Source organism: Magnolia sinica, chromosome 8, assembly GCF_029962835.1.
Source record: "Magnolia sinica isolate HGM2019 chromosome 8, MsV1, whole genome shotgun sequence".
NCBI lineage: Eukaryota > Viridiplantae > Streptophyta > Magnoliopsida > Magnoliales > Magnoliaceae > Magnolia > Magnolia sinica.
In genome coordinates, this window is record NC_080580.1 from 42992205 (window position 1) to 43019997 (window position 27793).

At 41.5% G+C, this 27793-nt stretch overlaps 1 protein-coding gene across 1 annotated transcript; it reads right to left on the bottom strand.

The window, feature by feature from the left end:
- Positions 1–572: 572 nt before the first annotated feature.
- LOC131253268 (L-type lectin-domain containing receptor kinase VIII.1) lies at positions 573–3105 on the bottom strand. The gene has a single exon (XM_058254218.1). The coding sequence runs from the start codon at positions 2942–2944 to the stop codon at positions 812–814; it is 2133 nt and encodes a 710-aa protein (XP_058110201.1). The 5' UTR covers positions 2945–3105; the 3' UTR covers positions 573–811.
- Positions 3106–27793: the final 24688 nt, after the last annotated feature.

The following is a 27793-nucleotide window of genomic DNA, read 5'->3' on the forward strand; positions in this document are numbered from 1 at the left end:
CACTTTGTCAAGTGACCCATCGCTTTCTATTTTCTCAAATCCACCGCATAAAAGGGATCCCACCCCCATTTTTCACTACCTCCTCGGAAAGGTGTTAAAAACTTGGGCATTACAAAATTCCCAGGTGATAGACCCGTACAACAGAAACAATACCACCGACCCACAACAGCCGCCCGTTGGGAGAAGAACCCCACGTCAAGACATGCACATACATACATTACCATTTCTGCACTGTATTATTATACAAATAGGGTAGGATAAGTGGGACGTGAGAGATGAAAAGAGAGAAATTAGGAGATATATCCGTTGGTAGAGAAAAAAGAGAATGAATTCTGCGTTCACACACAGAGAAAAAGGTGGCCCACAATGGTCAACCCATCCCACCTTTTCTCATTTTGTGGCCTGCTAGAGTTTTAGATCTGCCTCTTGCTTGGGCTGGCATCTAAAATGTTAGAGGCTCCGCAGCACTTGCACGGATGGGTCTCTCACAGCCTTTGTTTAGTGGGCTCCGGATTCTCATGTGGGCTAAACTTGGGAGTAGACTACTTTTGTTATAGAGAGGGGGGGGGGGGGGCAGGTAATCCAAAGCGTTTATTGAGTAGCTAAAATTCTAATCACACAATTTCAAATTTTCATAAATACCCCTTACATATACTGAAATTCACATTTAGTGTCGCACAAAATCTAAAAGGCCATGGCCATGACTCTGCTAAAACTAACTTTATGAGTAAAAGAGATGAAAAGAATAAATATATTATTAATATACATACAACGAGTAAATAATAATAATAATAATAATAATGATATCACATCAGCCTCTTCCACCAATGAAGCTGCTACCTGAGGATGATGTGGAGATGGTGATCATCCCATTGCAATCAGAAACACTATCCTGCAAGCTCAACAATAGATGGTTAGTACTAAAACTCAAGGAAGGCTTGGATCTTGGGACACTTGGTAGTGCTGCCTCTCCACCAAGAATCTGCACCACATTCCTCATGGTGGGCCTTGCAAGTGGGTCCGGGTGTGAACAAAGCAGTCCAACCAGTAGCACCTTTGTCATCTCTCCTTCCTCAAACTGCCCTTCAAGCCTCATATCAGCAGCCTCCAATAATCTCCCTTCTCTGTGCAAACTCCAAACCCATTCCACCAAATTACTACTACCCTTACTGCTCCCACCCACTCTCACTTCCTTCTCAATGGGCCTCCTCCCACAAGCTACTTCCAATACCACCGCCCCAAAACTAAAAACGTCAGTTTTCTCACTGGCACGTCCTGTCTGCAGATACTCAGGGGCCAAGTAACCCATCGTCCCTGCTGTTACCGTTGCATCTGGCGACTTATCATGCTCGATCTGCTTAGCCAGTCCAAAGTCCCCTAGTTTTGCATTGAACCATTCGTCAAGCATCACATTGCTGGCCTTCACATCCCTGTGGATTACCTGATTTTCGCATTCCTGATGCAAGTAGGCCAATGCCGACGCAACACCCATCAGGATCTTCCTACGGTGGGCCCACAGCAAGGGGATCCTTGATTCGAACAGCACCTTGTCGAGGCTGCCATTGGGCATGAATTCATAAACTAGGAGGATCTCACCTTTCTCATGGCACCAACCCTGCAACCGAACCAGGTTCCGATGCCGTAGCGAACCAATTATAGATAGCTCGGATAGGAATTCCGCCTTACCCTGGCCCCCGTTGTGGCTGCATCGCTTCACGGCAACTATTGCTCCTGTCTCTGCAAGTATGCCCTTGTAAACTGTCCCAAATGCCCCGTGGCCGATGATCCTTGAGGGATTGAATTCCCTCGTTGCGTATTTCAGCTCTTTGTAACTGAATTCTCTTGGGGTCCTGACAATCTCTGACGCCAGGGACTCGGATTTCTTGAGGGACTTGAATCTCTTGGAGAAGAGCCAGATGAGCAAGCATGCGAAGATGGCTAGAAAGAAAGCGCCCGCTGTTGCGACCCCTGCCACCGCCCCTGCGCCTTGTTTGCAGAGCCGATTGTGGCAGGTTGATTTTCCGATCTTTTGGGTATTCTGGGGGACAGAGGGGGAGCCTGAAGGAGCAGGAGAAGGTGGTGGCAGATTCGAAATGCCAGCCGCTGGAGGCGGCAGGGGCGGACGCTGGGGCGCTGGCATTGATGATGGAAGTCCAGACATCGAAGACGAAAAGCTCCACCATTCAAGGCTGTGGATCTCCGTACTCCCCTGCGTTGAACCAGAGAAGCCCACGAACATCAAATCGTCGACGAAGCTATCGAGATCGAGGTTGATCGAGAGTAGGGGACTCGGCGGCCGGATATTAGAATAGGAAACAGAGACGTTTAAGATCTGATTCGTCCCGTCGTAGTCGATCCAGGCATTCACGAGATTTCCGCTCTTGAGGTCAACCCCGACCCCATCCAAATCTGCGACCTGCGTGGAGACCAAACTGTTGAGATCCAAGCCCACATGATTCCCATTGATGTCCTTGAACTGGACATCCATCAAAGTATCGAATTCGACGGCGATGACTGAAGAATCGGCACCGGTCTCGTTAACGAGGCCCAGGTACCCGCCTGCATCGCCGATGGACTGATCATCAGACGAGATGATAAATGCGAGCCCGCCGCCTATGGAAGAAGGATTGAGGTTGGTAACAGAGAAGGAGAAGGATGTGGAGAAAGAGAAAGGAGAGCGGGCGCCGCCGGATTGCCGGAACCTAATGGGCGTGTTGTAGAGAGCCCTGCCGGCGCCGGAATTGGGGACGGGTAGGTCGCGGGAGAGGCGGACACTGCCATTCTTCAGATGGGCGTCACCGAGGAGTTTGAGGCTGCTGAGGGACAAGGTCTCAAAATCGAATTGGGTTGCGTCGTCGCTGCTGCTGCTGCCTTGAACGCTAGTTAATAGGAATCCGAGGCAGACGGAGAAAAGGAAGAAGAAGGTGCTTGAGAAATGCAGCATTGCTAGTAATTGGGGAAACCATCCATTCCAATTACACAGAATTACAAGGAGAAGAAATGATTATAAAAACAGACAAGGAGAAGGAGATTCTTAGTTTGGTGTGGTGGTGTTTGTTGTTGATAAAGGTGAGAGAGAGAGAGAGAGAGAGAGAGAGAGAGAGAGAGAAGAAGCAGAAATGAGGAGAAGGAAGAATCCAAAGGGGGTTGAAAAGGACAGGTGGCGTTGTGGGACGGAAACTTGGCGTCGCCAACGGTAAACTTATTAAGGGTATGAAATACGAGCTTTTCTTTTTCTTTTTTCTTTTCTTTTTTTTTTTTTCGTAAGGATTTAATTATTAAAACAAAACGAGGGCCTGCACGTGAGCAGTCAGACAAAGCTCCCCTATTTTTATTTTTTTCTTTTCATTTATTGGGAAGGGTTCTGAAGATATCTAAATCGTCAGTTTCTCAACGGCAACACACTTGTCAACTCATTATGAGATCTGGACCCTTCACAAGACCATTACCGAGAACTGCACCGGTTACATTTGATCTTGGCCGATCATCTCAGATTTTTATTTTTACTTTTAACACACTCACACCCGCACACACGACAGGGTCTTACTGATGGCTCCGTTGGAGGACGTGGTTTTCAACACTGAGGTAATGGGCTCATCTCAATTGACTGGCTATGGTTTAAAGAGAAACTAATCAACGGTCCACATCCAGTGAATGACAGGTGAATGTGTTTATTTTGGAAGCGGATTATACGTTACCCGGGTAACCGTGTGGGTCTATCTTGGTGAAGTTTTTAATTTTAATTTTATATCCATTCTCTCCGTTCGATTTTCTATCTCATGACAGGACATGACATCCAAATATCAGGTGAACCACACCATAGGAAAAAGTGTTGATTGACCGTGAGAAACATTTTCATGAGCCGCAAAAGTTTTAGATCATGGTTTCCGAATTTATGAATATGTTGGATGGCAAATAAACATGGTGTGGTCCACTTATAAATACCACGTGAATGACTTATGAATGGGTAATTATTTCTTTTTACAGCTGTTTGAAAAAGAGGAAACGAAGATGTAAGTTTACTGGCATGGCACGAAACGCTGTTATTTGATGAAAACGGTGGTGGTAAATTTCGCGAGGCCCATCGTCGTGCATGTGTCTGATCCATACGGTCATCTATTTATGCTAGGTGCTCATTTTAGAGCATGAGCCAAAAACATGGAGCAGATAAAAGGCTCAAATGAGCCACACCAAAGGGAACAGGTGGAAAGAGAAATTTACCACTGTACAATCTATTTATGACTTATTTACCTTTTTAAGCCCACTTGTTTTTACCTCACCAGAATAAGCCCCAGCTGGAGTGATGACTTGCCAAAGGTCAAAAATGCTTATGCTCAAGCTAAGGCTCCCTATAGCCACGGATTATAACCGTAGCAATAACCATGCAATAAGCCACCAATAACACAAGGAGGATAGCGAGTCCGGGTTGACCAGGTTGGGACCTGGTTAACCGGGTCAGAGCTGGGCCTATAGCTACAGATTATAACCGATTTAGCCATAACCGTAGTGCTATACACTTTTTTCTCTTTTTTTAAAAAAAATATTTTTTTATATTTTTATTTTTTACATGGAGAACTTTATTTTACCTACATTTTTTCTCTAATACATATTTATATAAATATGTATATATAAGCTTTTTTTTTTTTTTTTTAATTTCCTTCTTTATTCATTTAACAAGAATATCTTCTAAACCAAAATTAGTTACTTAGCGTACTGCATATGATTTTAGGGTAGGAGAAGCTAGTTTAGCCAACCAACTTGGTTATTTTTCAAGATTCCATTAAGTCGATGGTCGAAAATCCATTTCATTCACTTTGTGGTCAATTTCAATCAGTTTGCGATCAATTTCATTCATTTCATTCACTTGTGGTCAATTTCATTCACTTCGCGGTCAACTCAATTCATTTCACGGTTAATTCTCTTCACTTCATGGTGAATTCCATGCATTTCGTGATCAATTCCTTTCACTTTACGGTCAATTCCATGTATTTCATGATCAATTCCCTTCACTTCACGATCAATTCCATGCACTTTACGGTCAATTCCCTTCACTTCACGGTCAATTCCGTTCATTTCACGGTCAATTTGCTTCACTTGATGGTCAATTTCATGCATTTCATGGTCAATTTCAGCAATTTCCCTTCACTTCACAGTCAATTCCATGCATTTCACGGTCGATTCCCTTCACTTCACAGTCAATTCCATGCATTTCATGGTCAATTCCCTTCACTTCACGGTCATTTCCATGCATTTCATGGTCAATTCCCGCGATTCCACTTCACTTCATGGTCATTTCCATGCATTTCATGGTCAATTCCCTTCACTTCACGGTCATTTCCATGCATTTCACAATCATTTCCCTCACTTCACGGTCATTTCCATGCATTTCACGGTTAATTCCGGCAATCCGCTTTACTTCACAGTCATTTCCATGCATTTCACAGTCAATTCCCTTCACGTCACGGTCATTTCCATGCATTTCACAGTCATTTCCCTCACTTCACGGTCATTTCCATGGATTTCACAGTCAATTCCCTTCACTTCACGGTCATTTCCATGCATTTCACACTCAATTCTGGCAATTTCGCTTCACTTCACAGTCATTTCCATGCATTTCACGATCAATTCCCTTCACTTCACAGTCATTTCCATGAAATGCATGGAATTGACCATGAAATGCATGGAAATGACCCTGAAGGGGAATCATTGTAATTGATCGTAAAATGCATGGAAATGACCGTGAAGTGAAGGGAACTAACCGTGAAATGCATGGAAATGACCGTGAAGTGGAATCACTGGAATTGACAGTGAAATGTATGGAAATGACCGTGAAGTGAAAGGAATTAACCGTGAAATGCATGAAAATGACCGTCAAGTGGAAGGAATTGACCTTGAAATGCATGGAAATAACCGTGAAGCGGAATCGCCGAAATTGGCCATGAAATGCATGGAAATGACCGTGAAGTGAAGGGAATTGACTGTGAAATGCATGGAAATGACCGTGAAGTGAAAGGAATTGACCATGAAATGCATGGAAATGACCATGCAGTGAAGGGGAATCACCGTAATTGACCGTGAAATGCATGGAATTGACTGTGAAGTGAAGGGAATTGATCATGAAATGCATGGAAATGACCGTGAAGTGAAGTGCAATTGCCAAAATTGACTGTGAAATGCATGGAAATGATCGTGAAGTGAAGGGAATTGACTATGAAATGTATGATCGTGAAGTGAAGGGGAATCAATGGAATTGACCGTGAAGTGAAGGGAATTGACCATGAAATGCATGGAAGTGACCGTGAGGTGAAGCAGAATCGCCGAAATTGAGCGTGAAATGCATGGAAATGACCGTGAAGTGAAGTGAATTGACCGTGAAATGCATGGAATTGACCGTGAAGTGAGGGGGAATCGCCGGAATTGACCGTGAAATGCACGGAAATGACCATGAAATGCACGAAACTAACTGTGAAGTGAAGGGAATTGACTGTGAAATCATGGAATTAACCGTGAAGTAAAGGAAATTGACCGTGAAGTGAAGGGAATTGATCACGAAAGGCATGAAATTCACCGTGAAGTGAAGGGAATTGATCGTGAAATAAATTGAGTTGACCATGAAATGAATGAAATTGACCGCGAAGTGAATGAAATGAATGAAATTGCCCGCGAACTGATTAAAATTGACCGTGAAGTGAATGAAATGGATTTTCGACCATCGACCTGATGGAATCTTGGAAAATAACCAGGTTGGTTGGCTAAAGTAGCTTCTCCTACCCTAAAATCATATGTGGTATGCCAAGTAATTAATAATAAAGAAAGAAATGAAAAAAAAAAAAAAGAGAGAGAAATTTTTTTTATATACTTATATATACATATTTATATAAATATGTGTTGGAGAAAAATGTAGGTAGAATAAAGTTCCCCATGTAAGTAAATAAAAAAAAAACAGTGCATAGCACTATGGTTATGGCTACCGTTATACTCCGTAGCCATAGGCTCATCTCTGACCCGAACAGCCCAACTCGCGGGCTTTTTTCTTTTTTCTTTTTTCCTTTTGTAATCCCTATTGATTTTTGTGGGTCATATTATGAGGTATGTGTTATATCCAAACCGTTAATCTAGTTGGGGAATTCGTATTAAGGCTTGAGACGAAAAATAAGAAAAATCTAGTTATCAAGTGGACCACACTGTAAAAGTAGTGGAGGATCGAATGTCTACCCTTAAAATCCTTTTAGGGGTCACAAAAGTTTTGGAACATTATGAATTCTGTTTTTCCTTTTCATCTAGGTCTTCACGACCTTATGAATAGATTGAATGGAAAATAAATGTTATGGTGGGCCCTACAAAACTTTTAACCGTGAAAATCAATTTTCCGCTGCTCTGTGGAGGGGTCCAGTTGATCTTTGGATACGATTTATATATTTATATATAATGTTCCCAAGTGATCTCGATATATGGATAAACGTTTTGGATATAATAAATAGAGTACTGTGGGGCCATATAACTTTGATATCTGATCTCTTTTGAACAGTTCGTACAACCCGCAGTTCGAGAAGCGTCAGCGCTCGCTTTCAAGTACCAGCCGATCCGCTTGGAGGAAAAGCAGGAGCATTTTCGACGTAGAAAAGCTGTCCGTACAGCTGAGGTCTATTCTGATAAAGTAAAAAGAAGTGGACATGAAACGGTAAATGGGCCATAAATGACTCGTTCAGTGGTAAATTTCACAGGTGGAAATGAACCCCAGCCGTTAATAGTTAAAATTAGCCTGGAACTCACGTGGATGCATACCTACGATCCAAACTGTTCATAATGTCATACAAATGTAAATGAAGGGAAAACACAAAAATAAGCTTATCCAAAACTTCTGATGGCATCACATAAGAAATGAATGGTTAGTTTTCAATTCTCCCTGTGTGTTCTACCTAAACTTCGAATTTGTCTTCTTTTTTGGCCCATGCTCTAAAATGAGAGGAAAAAACAAACGGACAGCACGGATCAAGCACACACGTAATAGTGGACCCCACTAAAATATCTTCGTTTCTTCTGCGTATTGTCAACATCAAGTCACTGTCAAAAGGCGGCTAATGAAGGTAAACACAGAGGTAAATAATAATAACTCATTTACACCATTTAACGGTGAATTGAAAAACAAACGGACCCTTATGGGATACTCTGATCCGCTCCCACGTCTTCTACTCTCTGTCTACGGCACATCAAGTGACGTATCATGACCCACGGCGATTATATTACACTCAAAGCGTTGGACAACATGCACTCTTCAAAAGGGTATATAAGGCATGCAAAATACATCCAAAGGCAATTGACAATTACAAAACAATGTACGGTTTGAATCTCTCCGTTCAATAACTATGGACTGCTTTGATAAATCATGGCTCAATCTAAGTCTTTCAGGTTAATGTAACTACCGATAGATGCGATAGGTCAATCTAAGTCTTGATCATTCTCAGCCATCCAAAATTCTCACGATCCAAGAACTATCCACTAAGAGCGTCCATATAATTGGATTGTATAGCATAGATCAATGGACCACACGTGTGGCTGGACATGGATGCATACGCCATTGGAATTGTGGATGGGCACCACATATCCCACAAGTGTTCAAGAGTGACGTTCAAGCACGTGTAAAGCATGATTAATTATAGAAATGGCTCAGCAATTTTCATATTCGGAAATTACAATTCTCTCATGGGTAGGAGCCTTGCCGAACAAGCAAAGAAGAGGAATAGTGATTCAAATTGGAAAACTTTTGGAAAACTCACGACACGACAGAAGGAGAGAGATGGAAAGGAGAGAGAGGTGGTTGTACATATGCACGGCCTTCCTGTAGGTAGAGCTCCCTGTGGGACTCGCTTCAATAATCCGCATCATCCATCTTTCTTCTCTTGTCCCGTAGCCCCCAACTGGTTTCTTCTCTTTGCATTAGCACTCTGTATCCCCCCGTTAAGTCTTTATTTAACACATTTAGATCTATCAAATTATATAAAAATTCTAACCAATCTAGGCCATCCAATATATTATCCATGATAATATCTACTATATCACTGGAATAAATCTGTGGAATTTTTAAATAGAAAAGGAATTGTAGCTCAATTGACTAAACCCTATACTCCTCAACAAAACGGGATTGCAAAGAAGAGCAACGGTGCCTTATTAAATCTGGTGAAGTCCATATTAAGCTTTGCTTCACATCATGTTTTCTTTTGAGGGTTATGCCGTAAAGATAACTATGTTCCTGTTAAATAAGGTTCCAAGTAAGGTAGCACCTATGACGCATATGAAATGTGATTAGGTTTCCCAGGCCAGTTTGGGAGCGTGGATTTGGAACCCCTAGATTTGAAACCTTCCTGTTGTGTTTGGCACCCTTGATTCATAATCAACTTTAATTTAAAAGTAGCTATGCATAATATATTTATAGGGGTTTGAATTTAATTACTAAATCAACTTTACTATCTCTAATTAGTGAACGAATGTAATGTTTGACACAATGGTTGTAATAAGCCCAAGTCTCGGATAGGTCACAAGCACAAGATCACATGACCAACTATTTTTAACCGTTGATTTACATGGACAACATTTGGACAATGTTGATCATCATATTAAAGTAATTATAGTGATGTAATTGATAATCTAATTTTTTTGGGGTATCATTAGTGGGGCCATGTGTTCAATAGATTAACAGTCTAATGGCACACTGTTACACATGCAACTCTTGGATGGATTTTAGATGTAATCCAAGCTTTCACTGTGCATTTCAAACCCTCTCTTTGAGGGGATTTGAAACCCCCGGTTACTTTATATAACGCCCTGAAATTCGGGGGTCAGGCATAACTCAGCTCCCGAGTCTCAAAACATCACTTTTGCAACATAATTAATGATGGATGTATGTTGTCTGTATGAGTGCATAAAACATGGAATAGATTAAGCCAAACTGCAAACATAATCCAGGGATAAGTGAAAAACGCAAGCGGAAGACTTAAAGAAATATATGTGTACATGTGTAAGTCCCTGTGATATGTATGCCCTGCCAGGTCATAATTACAAGTGTTATCTTCAAAATACAAGTATCAAAATGAAATCTATCTATTCCAAAAGAAAATTCAGAATCACCGTCGATCAGGACATGACTCACATGAACCCACCTGAGAACTGCATAATAGAAAACGCGGCCTCATCATCCTTGAACTCCTGCTCTGCCTCAGGGGTCACGTCATCATCTGCATCTAAGACAGAGTTTGGTTGGTGTTGAAACACCGCCCCAAAATGTGGGAGTGAGTGATCAACTCAGTGGAACTATACAGTAAAAGTTAACATGATATCAAATCAATCAAGCAGTAATGATAAGGCAATACAATTAAACACGTTTAAAGTACTCTTGTTAATGAGAGGATGTATGTATAAATGATGCATGCCCTCGCCTGCACTCCCTCAGCGTCTTCATCTTACGTTACGCATGACAAACTCCCGCGGTGCCAACAACTCCTACGCACATGCAATGCGGTGAATGAACATGATTACCAAGTTGTTATTAGTCCTTTTTATATAGCAGGATTGGGAAGCTAAAGTACCTTCCTCATATCAATTCCCAAACAGTGATCCATTCTAGGGTCGTCAGTCCTAGGCAATCTCATACGATCATATGGTTCTAGGTCGCTGCAAAGGGCTCGTCACCAATTAATGCACGCCTATCATACCTTAGTTACTACCCTAAGGCTCGTCGCCTTAATGCAGTATCACAGTATGCTCGAGGTCACTACAAAGGGCTTGTCACCAATCAATGTAGGCCGACAACACGAATATAGTGTCCCATACCACCATAATCGGCTCACGAGTCTGGTGTGCTCACTGGTCACTACGGGGAGGCTCGTCACCCCAGCGTAGGCCAACAGCTCGACCACGGTGTCCCATACCACCATGTCCGGCTCATGAGTCTTAACGGATCAAAGTACAACGGTTAACGGAATTTCATCGGTAAGTTTGGTACCTTAGATTCAAATAATAGTGTCCATACATGGTGAACATACATCGGGATAATCGGATTACTTGACGAACTTGACTAGCACGAGCGCACGTTGAGTTGAACGACATAGAGTGCGCAAACACTCCGTGTGGCCAAACCACTACCGACAACCCTAATACGACTCGGGTTCGTCAAACACGTCCCTCGTGGTGAAAGCAACCTCGGCCACGAGCTCAAAGTCTGTTACCGATTTCCTGGACTATTCCATAGTCCCAAACATATTCCACTACAACAGATATTCATATCAACACTTAGAACAGTAATGGAACAACAATTCAAATCATACAGTATGTGAGCATTTGAAGAGTATCAACTTAATATGGATTTACACATAAGTAGTACTTGAAGTTAAACAACAAAGAATGTAAATTGCATGTAGGAAATCATACACACTAATAGAAGAGTTGAGAATCTCTTCTCAATGCTCGTAAATAGGATAATGTATTACACATTAGACCATTCAAACATTTCTACAAACACTTAGACTACATATTCCAACATATATGACATATGTTGGTGATAACGCACATTTGGACAATTCCTTTTCCAAGGAGTTGACACACATACTACTAGCACAAGTACACGACAAATAATCATGGCAAACACATACTCGTATTTATACGTATACGATACTTTCTACATAGACATAAAATACACAAATCTCAACATAACTCATATATATCAGGAACGCAATATAAACATCGCATTTGGCATGTGAAATTACACCCACAACAATAATAAATCATTATCTGACATTGAAAGCCTTGAAAACCATAACCTATATGAATATAGTCTGCACCTTAAACCAGAAAGAACGCACAGAACTGATTCAGACGATCTGTCTTCGTCAACGGCGACTAGATAACCTAAGGCAAGGATAAAAATGAGCTACATCAACACATAGACCATTCTAAGCTCTAAAACAGGTTAGGGTTTGATTGACTTACCCAAGAATGAACTTAGAATCGCCGAAATAACGATTCAGAAGTGACGGTTTAGGGATGCAGAGTAACAAGAAAGCATTGCAAGATGATTCACCAACTTCTCTCTCACTTTCTCTCTCTTTTCCTTCTCTCTCTTAGCTAGGGTTTAGGAAATTCGTATGGCATAGAGAGTGAGGGTTTTAAGGTCTTTATATAGGCCTAATATTGATGAAAATAGCCCTAGGGCCAATGTATACTTAGGTTATAACCAAAACAGGCCTCTCTCGATCCAACGGAGCGCTTCCGGTGGTCTTTTTTCCACGTGCGGTCGGACTTAAGCTCACTGACCATGAATCTAGGTCAGACTGAGTTTTCGTACTGATCGAATTTACAGATCAGCCATGGCGGACCAATCTCAATTCAACGGTCACCGAAACTCGATCAAGTCCACAAGCACTACGACATGCCTGGGCCATCTTCCCTGATCCGAGGGTGAAATTGGGTCAGAATCCAACGGTCAGATAGCTTAAAATCGTCGCGCAAGTGACACGACTCAGATTTCATAAATCATATTTAATTTCTCACCGTTCTCACACTCTTTACTCCGGACTCAAATAAATCGACCCAGGACATCATCTGGACTTGATTTTTGAGGTGATGGTCAAGCCCAACAAGGTGACCATAACCGTCTAAGATCATCGCTATCGGACTTTCGACGCACGGTCCAGGTCTGATCCAAAGATTCCAAATATTCCCGAGAGCAACTGGATTTAGCGTTAAATCCCAGATTTTAGGGTAACATAGCGCTAACAATTCTACAGGTTTTGAGTCTTGCAGATCAAATTTAAAGTGATTGATGCTAATTTCACAAGCATTCGAGTTTAGTGCTAATTAACCCACATATAACTTCTCAAGAATTTGAGGTAGTACTCGGGTCTTTGCACGAAATTTTTTGGGTCATTACACTTTATGGTGCCAAACAACTAGGGGATTTGAAACCCCATTAAATCCCCTCGAATCCACAGTGCTGAACGACCCCTAAATCACATGGTTATCTAGGGATGCCCTACAAACACAAAGAATCCAGTTGATAGTAAATTGGAATCCATGGGTACCAAGTCTCTTTTTGTTAAATACCCCATGAATTGAAGTGATAATTCTATAACTCTATTATTGCTAAGCAAACACTTAGTCTTCCTAGAGAAAGACTTCATGAGAAATAATAAAGGTGGCCACATATTATATCTTTATATGGGATTGAAGGAGGCACTATTGAATGCTCATGAGATACTTGGTCTAGAATAACCAAATCCTAGGTCTCAGATGACACCTAGTTTATGCTGAAGTCAGAGAGTGAGGTGTTCCTAGTAGTGTCAGATACTCTTCAACCCAACTTGTCTTCCTACGAGAAAACCATAATGGATGCACATGCGATGCACTTGGTAGTATCCATGAATGTTAAACGAAAATCCATGTATTCCAACCACATATGAACACTTGTTGACAAACCTGATAAGGTCAAATCAATTGAATGAAAATGGATCTTTAAAAGAAGCGTAAGTGGAAGGAAAGATAAACACTTATAAAAATAGGAAGTTGCCAAAGGATGTACCTAGAAGGAAGGGATAAACTATGAAGAACATTCGCACCAATAGCTATGATGAAGTATATTTACATTCTATTAGCTATAGCCACTATTAGTGCACTTATTTGTATACTTGTTTTGTCAATCATGTGAGTCTGTGTATCGTGTAGTTGGTTAAGCTATTGGAAGTTAAAGATCGAAGATACAAGAGGACATGGAGCATCAAGGAGTGAAGAACATATACATAAGTTTTCTTGGTGAACCTAACCCTTAGACCCAAAACAACCTGAGCCTTTAGATGATCCTAATATTTATAGGTAAACCTTGTTTGATTATCATGTAACCTTAAGAGCCAAATTGAAACATGATAAGCAAGGCTAAAAGATGTGCATAGCTACTATGTAAGCGCTATATTGTATAAAACACACCTTTATTTATCAAATTTCGTTTAGACAAAATAACTTATGAAGTGGTCCGTCCAATGTGGATCAAGATGGAAAGTTCATGACCTTCAAGTTCAAGACCTTACTTCAAGTCAAGATAGTTCAAAATCTACTAAGTTCAAGACTCTACTGAAGTGTAAGTCATGAAATAGATTAAGATGGAAAGTCCAAGCTTTACTAAGCTCAAGTTTTACTACACTTCGACTAGAAGATCAAGCTCCATCTTCAACTATGTGTTTTATTGAAAAATAAAGTAGAAGAATAAGTTTCATGAAGATTCAATCATCTCATCTACTTGAATGTTCAGTCTTTTCAGGTATAACAGACCCTAAAAAGACCTTAGGCCTAGGTTCTTCATAATATAATCTTATATGGGTTTTTATACTTTTGTTAGGCTATAGTTCGACTAGTCTAGGCTTAGGTTCGACTAGTCCAAGCTATGGCTCGACCAGTCTAAGAAATCTTCAAGTAATCCAAGTTTGAATTTACAAAAATGGATTTTTTTATTAGTTCTTCGACTAATCGAGCAGACTGCTCAACTAGTCAAAGAGGGGTCTTCGACTAATCGAGGGGTGCTCGACTCGAAGTCCAACAACTATATTTTGGCACCCTCTACCAGTCGAAGCCCATGCTCGACTAGTCGAACAAGGCCCTCGACTAGTTGAACAGGGCCCTCGATCAGTCAAGCAGGGCCTTCGACCAGTCGAAGTTTTATTTTATCCGATCACGCTCAAAATTTAAAAATTTGTTAGTCCTTGGACAAGTGAAGCAACAACTTTTCAGCCTATAAATAAAAGTCTTATCTCAATCCATTTACCAATGCAAGCTTATAAAAGCCTTCATCAAGAGAGAGAGAGAGAGAGAGAGAGAGAGAGAGAGAGAGAGAAGTCTCCATTATTGTCAAGCTATTGCATGGTATTTTTAATATTTCTTTAATAGCTTTTTGTTTCAATTCCTAGATCTCTTATTTTATGAATCTTATACTATAAAGAGAGTAGATACTCTTCTTTGAGATCTTGAGAAATTCAAACAAGTAGTCTTTGGTTTGAATCATTTTAAAATCCATCTAGAACTTAGAACCCTTATTTATGTGACTAGACATTGAACAATCTACTTCAAAAGAAGCGGTTCTACAGGCTACATCAGGAGATACATCTTCAATGTGAAGATAAGTATATTCTATCTTTTGTATTTTGGTTTTATTGAGATAGTCAAAAAATCTCATTTATTGATTTTTCTGAGATGGCTAGAAAATCTCAGTGAGGGGTTTTTTGTTTGTGATAGCTCTTTAAAATCACAATTGTATCGGGTTTTAAGGTGACCCTATGAAAACCTTATTTTTAGTGAAAGCCAATATCACGTGGATAATGATTATTGGGAGTGTAGTAAGTGTGGCTGTTTGAGAACAATATTGTACACACCGAACCACTATAATCCTTGGTATTGTAGTGAATGTTTACTTTTTGCATTTGTGGAGAATAGTTATAATTTTATTTATGCAAAAGTGGTGGATGTTTATAATAGATAGCTTTATTTTCTCTTGCTTAGTTTGAGATCTTGATCTTTACGATTGTTCGTGAAATAAGGTTGTTCTACCTAAACTTTGTTTTGGGTGTAGGTTGTCCTATGAACTAGTTTGAATCAATTTTTCAATACTAGTGCAATTGAGTTTTCTGATTTATTTATTATTTCAGCGATTTAATTTTTATTTGGTATAGTCCTATTCACCCCCTCCCCCCTGTAACGCCCTGAAATTCGGGGGTCGAGCATAACTCAGCTCCCGAGTTCCAAAACATCACTTATGCAACATATTTAATGATGGATGTATGTTGACTATATTAGTGCATAAAACATGAAATAGATTAAGCCAAAACACAGATATGATTCAGGGATAAGTGAATAAAAGCAAGCGGAAGACTTATAGAAAAATATGTGTACAAGTGTAAATCCCTGAAGTACATATACAAGACAGGTCGTATGAATGTGTTATTTAACAAAATTATAAGTATCAAGTTACATCATTCAAGTTCCCAAAAATAATCTCATAATCCCGCGCATCAGACCGAAGCTCGCTAGAACCCGTCTGAAAACTGCATATAGGAGAAAGCAGCCTCATCATCATCTAGCTCCCGCTCTGCCTCAGAAGTCGCATCCACATCTGTAACATCAGAGCCTAAGACAGAGTCTGGTGGGTGTTTAACACCGCCCCAGAAACGTGAGAGTGAGTAATCAACTTAGTGGAACAATAAGGCACTGGTTAACATGTTATCAGTTCAATCAAATAGTAATGATAAAGCAGAACAATTAAATAAATCCTAAGTACTCTTATTGATGCAAGGATGTATGCAAAATGATGCGTGCCCTCACACGTACACCCTCAGCGTCTTCATCTTACGTTACGCATGACATCGCCTCAAAGTGCGCCACATCTACAAAGCACATGTAAATACGGTGCATGGATATGATTACCAAGTTGTTATTAGTCCATTTCATACAGCAGGATTGGGAAGCTAAGATACCTTCCTCATATCACCATCCAAACAGTGATCCATACTGGGGTCGTCAATCCTAGACATCTCATACGATCATATGTTTGAGGTCGTAGCAAAGGGCTCGGCACCAATCAATGCACGCCTTTCATGCCCTTATTACCACAGTTCGGCTCGTCACCTCCTTGCAGTATCCAGGTATGCTCGAGGTCACTACAAAGGGCTCGTCACCAATCAATGTAGGCCGACAGCACGAATATAGTGTCCCATACCACCATAATCGACTCACGAGTTTAGTTGCTCACTGGTCACTACGGGGAGGCTCGTCACCCCAACGTAGGCCGACAGCTCGACCACGGTGTCCCATACCACCATGTCCGGCTCATGAGTCTTAGCAGATCAAGTACCATAGTTAATAGGATTTCACTGTTAAGTTCGGTACCCTAGATTCAAGCAGTAGCGTCCATACACGGTGAACATATATCGGACAATCGGGTTACTTGACGAACTCGACTAGCACGAGCACACGTTGAGTTGAGTGACATAGAGTGCGCAAACACTCCGCGTGGCCAAACCATTGCCGACAACTCTAATACGACTCGGGTTCGTCTAATACGTCCTACGTGGCGAAAGCAATCTCAACCACGAACATAGAGTCAATTACCGATTTCCTGGACTAAGGCATAGTCCCAAACATTTTACACTACTACAGATACTCATATGGATTGTAAAACAGTAATGGAACAACAACTTAAATCATGGTACATACGCATCTGAAGAATATCAACTTAACATAAATGTAAGCATATGAAATGCTTGAATTTAAATAACATGGAATGTAACTTGCATAAAGGAAATCATGCACATCAATAGGAGTGTTGAGAATCACTTCTCAACGCCCGCAATTAGTGTAATAAATCACACTTTAGATCATTCATGCATTTCTACAAACACTTAGCATACATGGAACAACATACATGACGTATGTCGAAATACATGCATTTTGACAATTCCTTTTACCAAGGAGTTATCATACATGCATCTAGCATACATACATGACAAATAATCATGGCAAACATAAGTACATATTTTATACGCATACGGTACTTTATAAATACACATAGAATACACAAATCTCAATATAGCACATGCATATCAGGAAAGCAACGTAAACATAACATTTGGCATGTGAAATCTCATCCATAACAAGAATAAATCATTAACTGGGATTGAAAGCCTTGAAAACCATAACCTATACACTTAAAGTCCGCACCTTAAGCAAGAAAAGAACACCGAATTGATTTCAAACGATTTGTCTTCGTCAACGGCGAAAGAATACCCTAAGACAAGGATAGAAATGAGATACAACAACTCCAAAACTAATCTAAGCTCTAACACAGGTTAGGGTTAGGTTAACTTACCCCAAAAGAACTCAGAACTGTCAGAAGAACGATTCAAAGTGAAGGTTCAAAGATGAAGAAGAACAAAGAAAAATCCAAGATGATTCACCAACTTATCTCTCTCACTTTCTCTCTCTTTTCGACTCTCTTTCCAAGCTAGGGTTAGAGAAAATTCGTATGAAAAAGAAGGCTAGGGTTTAAGGACTATAAATAGGCCTATATTTGATGAAAATAACCCCAGGGACAAGGTATACTTAGGTTATAACCAAAGCATGCCTTTCTCGATCCAACGAAGCACTTCTGGTGGGCCTATAACCACGAAAGGTCAGACTTAAGCTCCTTGACCATGGATCTAGGTCAAGCTGAGTTTTCATACCGACCGGCTCTTCAGATCAGCCGTGGCGGACCACACTCACTTCAACGGTCACAGAATCTCGATCAGGTCCACAAGCACTAGGATATGCCTGGGCCAACTATTCTGATCAGAGGGTGAAATTGGGTCAGAATCCAACGGTCAGATAGCTTAAAATCGTCTCGCAAGCGACACGACTCAGATTTCATAAAAGCTTATTAAATTCCAACTGTTCTCACACTCTTCACTCCAAACTCAATCAAATCGACCCAGAACATCACATGGACTTGATTTTCGAGGAGATGGTCAAGCCCAACCCGGTGACCGCAACAGCCTAAGATCATCGCCATCGGACTTTCGACACGCGGTCCAGGTCCGATCTAGATCTTCCAAAAATTCCCCAGAACAACTGGATTTAGCGATGGATCCCAGATTTCAGAGTAACGTAGCGCTAACTAATCTATAAGTTTAGAGCCATGCAGATACAATTTAAAGTGATTGATGCGAATTTCACAAGCAATCGAGTATAACGCTAATTACCCCAAAAACAACTACTTAAGGAAAGATTAGTACAAAAATTCCAAGGTCGTTACACCCCCCCCCTCTAGGACTATTTAGCTTGGCTTTTTCATACTATAAATATATCTTCTTTAAAAAATAGTTTTTAAGTGGCTCTTGATTCCATCGATAGTTTGTTAATGGTTCTCGTTGGCATCAAAGGACCTACTTAATCCGATTAAAGAAACAGTCCAGCAACCAAACAGAAAAATTCCTAAAGTATTGATGAGATCAATAGTGTGCTTGTCCTATTAAAGGATATTCGATCTCATCGAATGACCTTTCGATCTCATCGACAACGTCATTAACTAGCCATTTTATAGCCATTAGAACACGATTTCTATAAAATGAGAATTTGATTTTTGGGCAAAGGGATGGATTTTTAGTGCAATTCGAAGCTTTGTGTTTTTTCACTCATACCATACATCCTAGACTCTATTTCAAAGAGTTCCATGCCAATCTTCTTGTGATTATTCACTCCAATGAGCATTTTATGCTCCTATTCGAAGTATTGGATGAACTCTCACCTTTCTAGATATTAGACACCATACCTATAGTCAAATTCTTGTCTAAACTCTCTAGACTACCCATCTAAGTGAATCCCCAAGGATTATAATATTCCCATAAGTTATAGGAGATTCAAACAACCTCTCATCACCTTGGTCACCTCTTAAAGCATCATATGTAAGGCGATTAATCGTAAGAGTTGAAACATCGGCATCAACTATCAGGGGAGAAATTGAGGAGCAAATTTAAGCATGAGAGAGCTTTGAAGAAGTAACTCAAGCAATGTACTATAAAGAGGCTCAATCTAACAAGTGTCAATGTAAAGTCCATCCATACACTCTTTCTGTCACGCCCTAAATCCAGGGACGGACAGTTTCCATGTTGCCCCGAATCCGGCACTCGACTTCCATACACCAAATCCTGAGTTCGGCACACCACAAGGAAGATTTTTGATTGATTTTTTTTATATAGATAATAATACCTAAGCATGAAGATCCATGATTAAAATACTAAGAAACACTCTCCAATTATAAATCCTAATGGTTACAAGTATAATGCTTTCCAAAAGGTACATAATGCCAACATTGCCAAATCGAAAAATAGATACAATGCATCGGGAAAGCTAAGTCTTCCAAGCTACTTCTACCCTGAAAAAAATAAAAAATAGGAAGCTTAGGTAAAAAGGCCAGTGAGTACACACGTGTGTGTAGTGTGTCTGTAACGCCCTGAAAATCGAGGGTAGAGCAGATGCTCAACTCCCGAGTTCCAATGCATCAATTATGCAATATAAATAATGATGATTAAATGTTGTCCATATTTGTACATTAAACATGAGTGAGATTATACCAAATCAACATATTATACTCCAGAGGTGATTAAATTAAGTAAGTGAAAGACTGTGATAGATATATAAAGTGTGTAAGTGGATATAAACCCCAGAGTATGATCATGTCACCAGGCTGAATAATTACATGTATAGTTCTAACAAATAAAAAATGATAAAGTGTAATGTCATCTAATCCATATCCCTATAGCCCCGGTGACGCAACTCCAGGTCTACATAGACCCACCAGAGAGTTGTAGGTAGGAAAATTCCTCCTCATCGTCGTAAAAGGCCAGTTCCAACTCGTAAGCCTCGCCATCATCTGAAACTACAATAGAGTCTGGTTGGTGTTTTAAAACACCGTCCCAGAGTGAGAGTGAGTGATCAACTCAGTGGAGCTATAAGGTAAAGGTTATCATGTTATCAATTCAATCAAGCAGTAATAATAAAGCAGTACAACAAGCATTCTTAAGTACTCTGGTTAATGCGAGGATGATATGTATTAATGATGCATGCCCTTGCCTGCACTCCCTCCATGACATCATTTAACGGTCGCACATGCTAAACTCCCACTGTACTCAACACCCACGCCAAAGGCACATGCAATGTGGTGCATGGTTGTGTTAGCCAAGTTCTTAATTAGACCTATTCATACAGCAGATTCGGAAAGATAATGTACCACTCTTTATATTATTTACCCAAATAATGATCCATATAGGGCCGTCAATCCTAGTTAATCACATACGATAGACAAGTTCGTGAGTTTACAATATAGGTTGCTACGGGAGGCTCGTCACCTCAGCGTATGCTTAATTCACACTTGAGGTCACTACGAAGGGCTCGTCACCCGATCGAAGGCCTATTTTATACTCGAGGTCACTACGAAAAAGACTCGTCACCTTAGTGTAGGCCGATAGCTCGAATACAATGTCCTATACCACTGTATTCGGCTCACGAGTTTGGTTTGCTCACTGGACACTGCGGGGAGGCTCGTCATCCCAGCGTAGGTTGACAGCTCGACCACGGTGTCCCATACCACCATGCCCGGCTCATGAGTTTTAGCTGATCGTGGTACTAAGGTTAAACGGGTTTTTCAATGGTAAGTGGTACCTTAAATTCAAACAGTAGCGTCCGTATATGGTGAACATACATTAGGCCAATCGGGTTACTTGACAAGCTTGACTGGTATGAGCGTATGTTGAATTAATCGACATGGAGAGCATAAGCACTCCGAGTGGCCTAACCACTGTTGACATATGACGTACGACTCGGATTCATCGAACGTGTCCTGCGCGGTGAAACAATCTCGGCCATAAGTTCGGGAATCATTACCGATTGCCTGGACTACGCAGTAGTTCCAATCATATTCAAACACAATAGGCATTCATATGTGATAGTCAAATAGTATGCGACAACCAATTCAAATATAAATCTCATTTGAGCATTTTAACAAATACATAGTACACATGTTGTCATACATAGGCATTTCATCTATAAAGCACGTAGTAGTAAGATATGTTACATGAAGAAAATTGTAACTATAGATAAGGTAATTGAGAATCCTATCTCAATACCCTTATTAAATGTATTTTAACAAGCATTTTCTCATTCAGGCATTTTATCAAACACTTAGACTACATATATCAACATGCATATAATAAATTTATTATGACATATATTATAGCAAATCCTTTTAAAAGGAGTTGCCACCCATGCAACAATCATGTATCCTCAATCAATAATCATGGTAAGCATAAATTATAATTCCATATTCATTCAAACATTTCAACAAACACATGGAATGCATTAATTTTAACATAGTTCATATATATATGTAATACGCGAAAAACATTGCATCTAAGTATATATGATAGCAATCAAGTCAATCATAAATCATTAACTGACATTGAAAGCCTTGAAAATCATAACCTAAACATTTATAGTCCGCACCTTCCGTTGATAAACTCGTATCGAACTCAGTTCAAACACTACGCCTTTGTCAACGGCACAACGACTATAAATCATGAAATAGGTTAGCTATTTCACCGATTTACCTATCGGATACCTAAAACAGATTAGGGTTAGGATTCCTTACCCAAAAGTGGAGTCAAAATCGCCGATATAGGGACACGGAAGGGGTGATTCAGCACATGGAGTGGCGGGAACGAATCCTAGCAACTATCTCTCACTCTCTCTCTCTTCTCCTCACTCTTTCCTTCTCTTTTCTCTCTTCTCTCTCCTAAGGTTAGGAAATTCATATGTAATGAGAGAGGGGTGGGTTAAGGCCCTTATATAGGCCCAGAACTGATGTCAATAGCCCCAGGGTCATGGTATACTTAGGTTATCGCCAAAAGTTGTCTGTTCAGGCCAACAGAGCTCATCTAGAGGTCCATTTCCTACATATGGTTTGGAGAAAGTTCCCTGACAATGGATTTATGTTAGGTTAAAGTTTTAGTCCGATCGGGTTTGTAGATCGACTGTGAAGGACCAGTTTCAGTTCAACGGTCATCGTCACTCGATCAAGGCCATAAGTACATTGACATGTGTAGGGAATTTTCTCTGATCCAAGGGTGTAGTTGGGTCAGAATCTAATGGTCTGAAACCTTAAACTTGGCCTGCAAGCGAATGACTCAATTCACTTACGTTTGAGTTTATTTCCTGAAGATATTCACGTTTCTCACACAATTCGCTCCAAGCTCAAGTTGTGCGTTTCTGGATATTATTTGGTCTTGATTTTTGAGATAGTTGTCAAGCCCAGTAAGGCGGTCATAACCGTATAGTTTCATGGTAATTGGACTTTCGACATGCGGTACAGGTCTGATACGAAGTTTTAAGATGCTCTCGAGAGCAACTAGGTTTTGAGATTGATCCTAGGTTTCTAGGTAATGTTGGATTAGCGATTCTAATGGTTTTGGGTCTTGCAGTTCGTATAAAAAGTGATTTGAGCTAATTCGCCGAGTAATTCAGTTTAATACTTAATTAATTTTTGTCTAATTTTTAAAGAATTCGATCCTTAGTGATTTCTACCTGAGGTGGACTCGAGTCTTTGTATGGATTTTTTTGAGACGTTACAATCTACCCCCCTTAAAGAAAAATTTCGTCCTCGAAATTAGTACCTTTTCGTACTCATTGAGAATCTGAGGGTAGTTCTTACGGACTTCGGCTTCTGTTTCCCAAGTAGCCTCTTCTTCAGTGTGATGTGTCCATAGTACCTTCACAAGTGGAATAACTTTACTGCGCAGAACATATTCTTTCCTATCTAGAATACGCGTCGGTCGCAGTATATAAGTAACATCTTCACTCAATTGTACCTGCTCCCATATGATAATGTGGGACGGATCAGGAACATATTTCTTCAACACGAATACATGAAATACGTTGTGCACGCCTGCGAGTGGTGTGGGTAAAGCAATGTGGTACGCTACCACACCCACTCGATCTAGTATCTAGAATGGGCTTATGAATCTCGGCGTGAGCTTCCCTTTCTTTCCAAACCGGAGGAATCCCTTCATTGGAGAAACCTTCAGGAATACGTGGTCCCTAACCTCAAACTCTAGCAGTCACCGCCTCGTATTGACGTAACTCTTCTGTCTACTCTGTGTTGCTAGGAGTCGACGCCTGATAATGTTGATCTTCTCTGAGGTCTCCTGCACTAACTCGGGGCCAATCAAACTCCTCTGCCTAGCAATGCAGTGCTCTACATGGACGCTCATACAATGCTTCGTAGGGGGCCATGCCAATACTCGCCTGAAAGCTGTTATTATAAGCGAACTCAGCATAGGGAAGACAGTCATCCCAACTATCCTTGAAATCAAGTACATAAGCTCGCAACATATCTTCCAACACCCGATTCACCCTTTCTGTTTGCCCATCCGTCTGTGGGTGGAATGTGGTACTGAACTTCAGTTTCACACCCATTGCTTCCTAGATACGAGTCCCGAAGATAGATATGAATTGCGTCTCTCGATCCGACATGATCTCCATAAGCACTCTATGCAGACATACTATCTCCTTGATGTATAGCCTGGCCAACTCGTCTGCGAAGTTTAAGACTCTAATCGGGAGGAAATGAGCCGATTTCGTCAACCGGTCCACAATCACCCAAATGGAGTCATGCCCTTTCCTCGTCTTCGGTAACCCTGAGATGAAATCCATAGAAATGAAATTCCATTTCCATTCTGCTATGGGCATGGGCTGAAGTAGTCCAGGAGGTCGACAATGTTTAGCCTTGACCTGCTAGCACGTGAGACAACGGAATACATAGTCTGCTATGTGGGCCTTTATGTTGTCCCACCAGTACGAGCGCTTCATGTCTCGATATATCTTCATACTACCAGGATGCATCGCCATCTTCGAATTGTGAGTAACTTCGAGAACTTTCCTTCTCAACTCATGAACATTTGGGATGGATAGGTGGCCACGATAACGTAAACCCCCATTCACACCAACTCTCCATTCTGAGTCTTCACTGTCGCTCACCTACTCTCTCATCTTTGCCAATAGTTTATCATCTTTCTGAGCCGCAATAATCCTGTCATCAATGAGTGGCTGCACACGAATGTGTGCGACGCTCTCGAACGACTCCTCTACCGTAAGCTTCTGCTCGAGGTCTCGCACAAATTCTACCATATTCCACTCGTCTATCATTAGCAGAGCCGCAAATGCTATTGTCTTCTTGCGGCTCAATACGTCTGCCATAAGGTTAGCCTTGTTAGGATGGTAGGAGACCTCGAACTTGATATCTTTCAAGGTTTCCATTCATTGTTGCTGCCTCATATTCAGGTCCCTCTAACTAAATATGTACCTGAGGCTCTTGTGGTCGCAAAAGAGCTCGAACTCCTCTCCATAGAGGTAATGTCTCTAGAGCTTCAATGCAAAGATGACGGCCGCTAACTCTAGGTCGTGTGTAGGGTAGTTTTCCTTTTGTTTCCTCAATTATTGCGATGCATAAGCAATAACCATGTCCTTCTGCATCAGAACACAACCCAAACCAACATGAGACGCGTTGGTATATATCGTATATTTGACCCCTTGCTCTGGCAATACTAGCAGGGGTGCGGATGTCAACTTGTCCTTCAGTTCCTGAAAGGCTGCTTCTACCTTCTCATTCTAGGCAAACTTAAGGTCCTTCCGAGTGAGCTGAGACAACGACTTAGCTATCTTGGAAAAGTCCCTAATGAATCGGCGATAGTAGCAAGTAAGTCTTAGAAAACTCCTCACTTCTGTAACCGAACCGGGCTGCTCCTAGTCTTGAACTACGGTCACCTTAGCAAGGTCCACAGCTATTCCTTCCTTGGACACCACATGTCCCAGGAACTTAACCTCTTCTTTCCAGAAGTCGCACTTCCTGTACTGGGCAAATAACTGGTTCTTCCTGAGAGTATCAAAGACTGCTCGCAGGTGCTCCTCGTGATCCCCCGACTCTTGGAGTATATCAGGATGTCATCTATAAATACGATGATGAATCGGTATAAATACGGCCGAAACACCCGGTTCATCAGGTCCATGAACACGGTGGGTGCGTTTGTAAGTCCAAACGACATCACAAGGAACTCGTAGTGCCCAAAGTTGGTTCTGATCGTTGTCTTCTGCACGTCCTCATCCCTGACATGTAACTAGTGATACCCTGACTATAAGTCGATCTTTGAAAAATACTGTGCCCCTTTCAACTGATAGAACAGGTCATCCATCCTGGGCAAAGGATACTTGTTATTCATTGTGACTTGGTTCAACCTGCAATAATCAATAGACAATCTTCGTGATCCATCTTTCTTCTTTACAAACAACATAGGTGCTCCCCAAGGAGACACGCTAGGCCATATGAAACCTGAATCCAGCAGATCATCGATCTGTCTCCTCAGTTCCTCCATTTCACAGGGAGGCATGTGATATGTCGGTAGGGAAATGGGTGTCACACTAGGCATAAGATCAATGGTGAAATTGATCTCGCCCCAAGGAATTAATCTAGGTATCGTCCTAAACACATCCGTGAAATCTCGGACTACAGGTGTGTTCCCTAGTGTCGGACCATCAACATTCTCCAGTAAGGAAGCATAATAACTCATGCAGCAGGGCAAACTGACCTGAACTGAAAAAGTAAAGGCCGTGCCCTCAGGTGCACGGGTTGTCACCACTCTGATATCACAATCGATCTCTGCCTTCATCTCGGTGAGCCAATCCATACCGAGGATAACATCGTAATGGTATAGTGGGGCAACAATCAGGTCAACGAGTACCATCCTGCTTCCTAAGTTTATCGAGCAATCCTTACAAATCTTGGTAACATTTGAAAATGTCCCTGTGGCGATAAGGATTCTCACCCCCTTCGTAGGAGCTATTTCCAACACTAGTCGCTTGACTGCTGCACATGATATTATTGAAATAGTAGACCTGGTGTCCACCAATAAGAAGACTGGTATACCTTGGATATGTACCGTGACTTCTAAAGCCAGCGGTACTGTAACTGCCGTCTCAGATGCCTCAACTAAAAGTGAGTGCGCATGAGCTTATTGAGAATGGTTCGGCTGTGGTGCCATAGGTCATTGAGGTGGCTTAAATTGAGGTGTAGGTGGCCTATAAGAAGGCTATGCAAGCGGTACAGAACATAGAGGTGGAGTTGAGATAACTGGTGGCATTTGACGGTTAATCTTCTGAGGGGGCATGAAGCTGTTGTCCCTCATCCTGGTGAAGCAATAAGTGTCAGAATGGCCCGACCTCTTATAGTAGGTATACCATACATCAAGTCACCTTGGCTGTGTCGATGGAGTCGTAAGCCGAGGAGGAGAATCTATACGAGGCCTCTTGCCGAGGAACGGCCTGCTCGGTAAATCTGGCCGAGGCCTAGGAATCATAGGTACACATGTATAGGATAGCCTATCCCTATCCTGATCAGTTCGCAGGGACATGCTCACTACCTCAGCATAGTTGTTAATACTAGTGTAACACATCTTCGAGTGGATCTTAGGCCGTAAACCCTCAAAGAATTGCCACATCTTCATCGGCTCGTTTGCTAGGATCAAAGGAGCATATCTGGCCAGCTTTATGAACTGGTTCTCATACTCTGCCATGGTCATTCCTCCCTGTCAGAGGCGAAGGAACTCTCCCTCCTTCGCATTATGGCAGGTGAGAGGGAACTACTTCTTATGGAAGCGTGTCTCAAAAGACTCCCATGTCCATACGTAACCAGCAGCAACTGTCTGTAGGATGCTATCCCACCAGAGACTGGCCTCTTTCTCGAACATGTAAGTGACCAAGTCGACCTGCTCTACCTCAGTGCAGTGCAGCGGCTTCATCATCTTAGAGATGCGGTCAAGCCAATACTTGGCCTCCTTGGGTTTGTGAGTACCCGCAAACGTGGGAGGCCGGAAGTGCTAAAATCGCTTAAATAGGCCCCTGGTACTCATATTCCCAGCAGGGTGCATAGGTGATGCAGGCAGAATCATACTCATATTATGGATAAAGGCCCTTGCTATGGTGGTCCAAATCTGCTGTTATTGCTGCATAAGGAGCATCGTCTGCTCTAACCTATCAGGAGGAGGGGCCGCTTAAGGCACATGTGGCGTTTAGGTAGACACGCAGTTTTGTTCTGAAACCGGTGGTGCAAAAGGTGTCGGCCCATTTGTGGGGCCAGTGGTCGGCTGAGAATCTGGCATAGTCTTGTGATTCAGACCCAAACTGG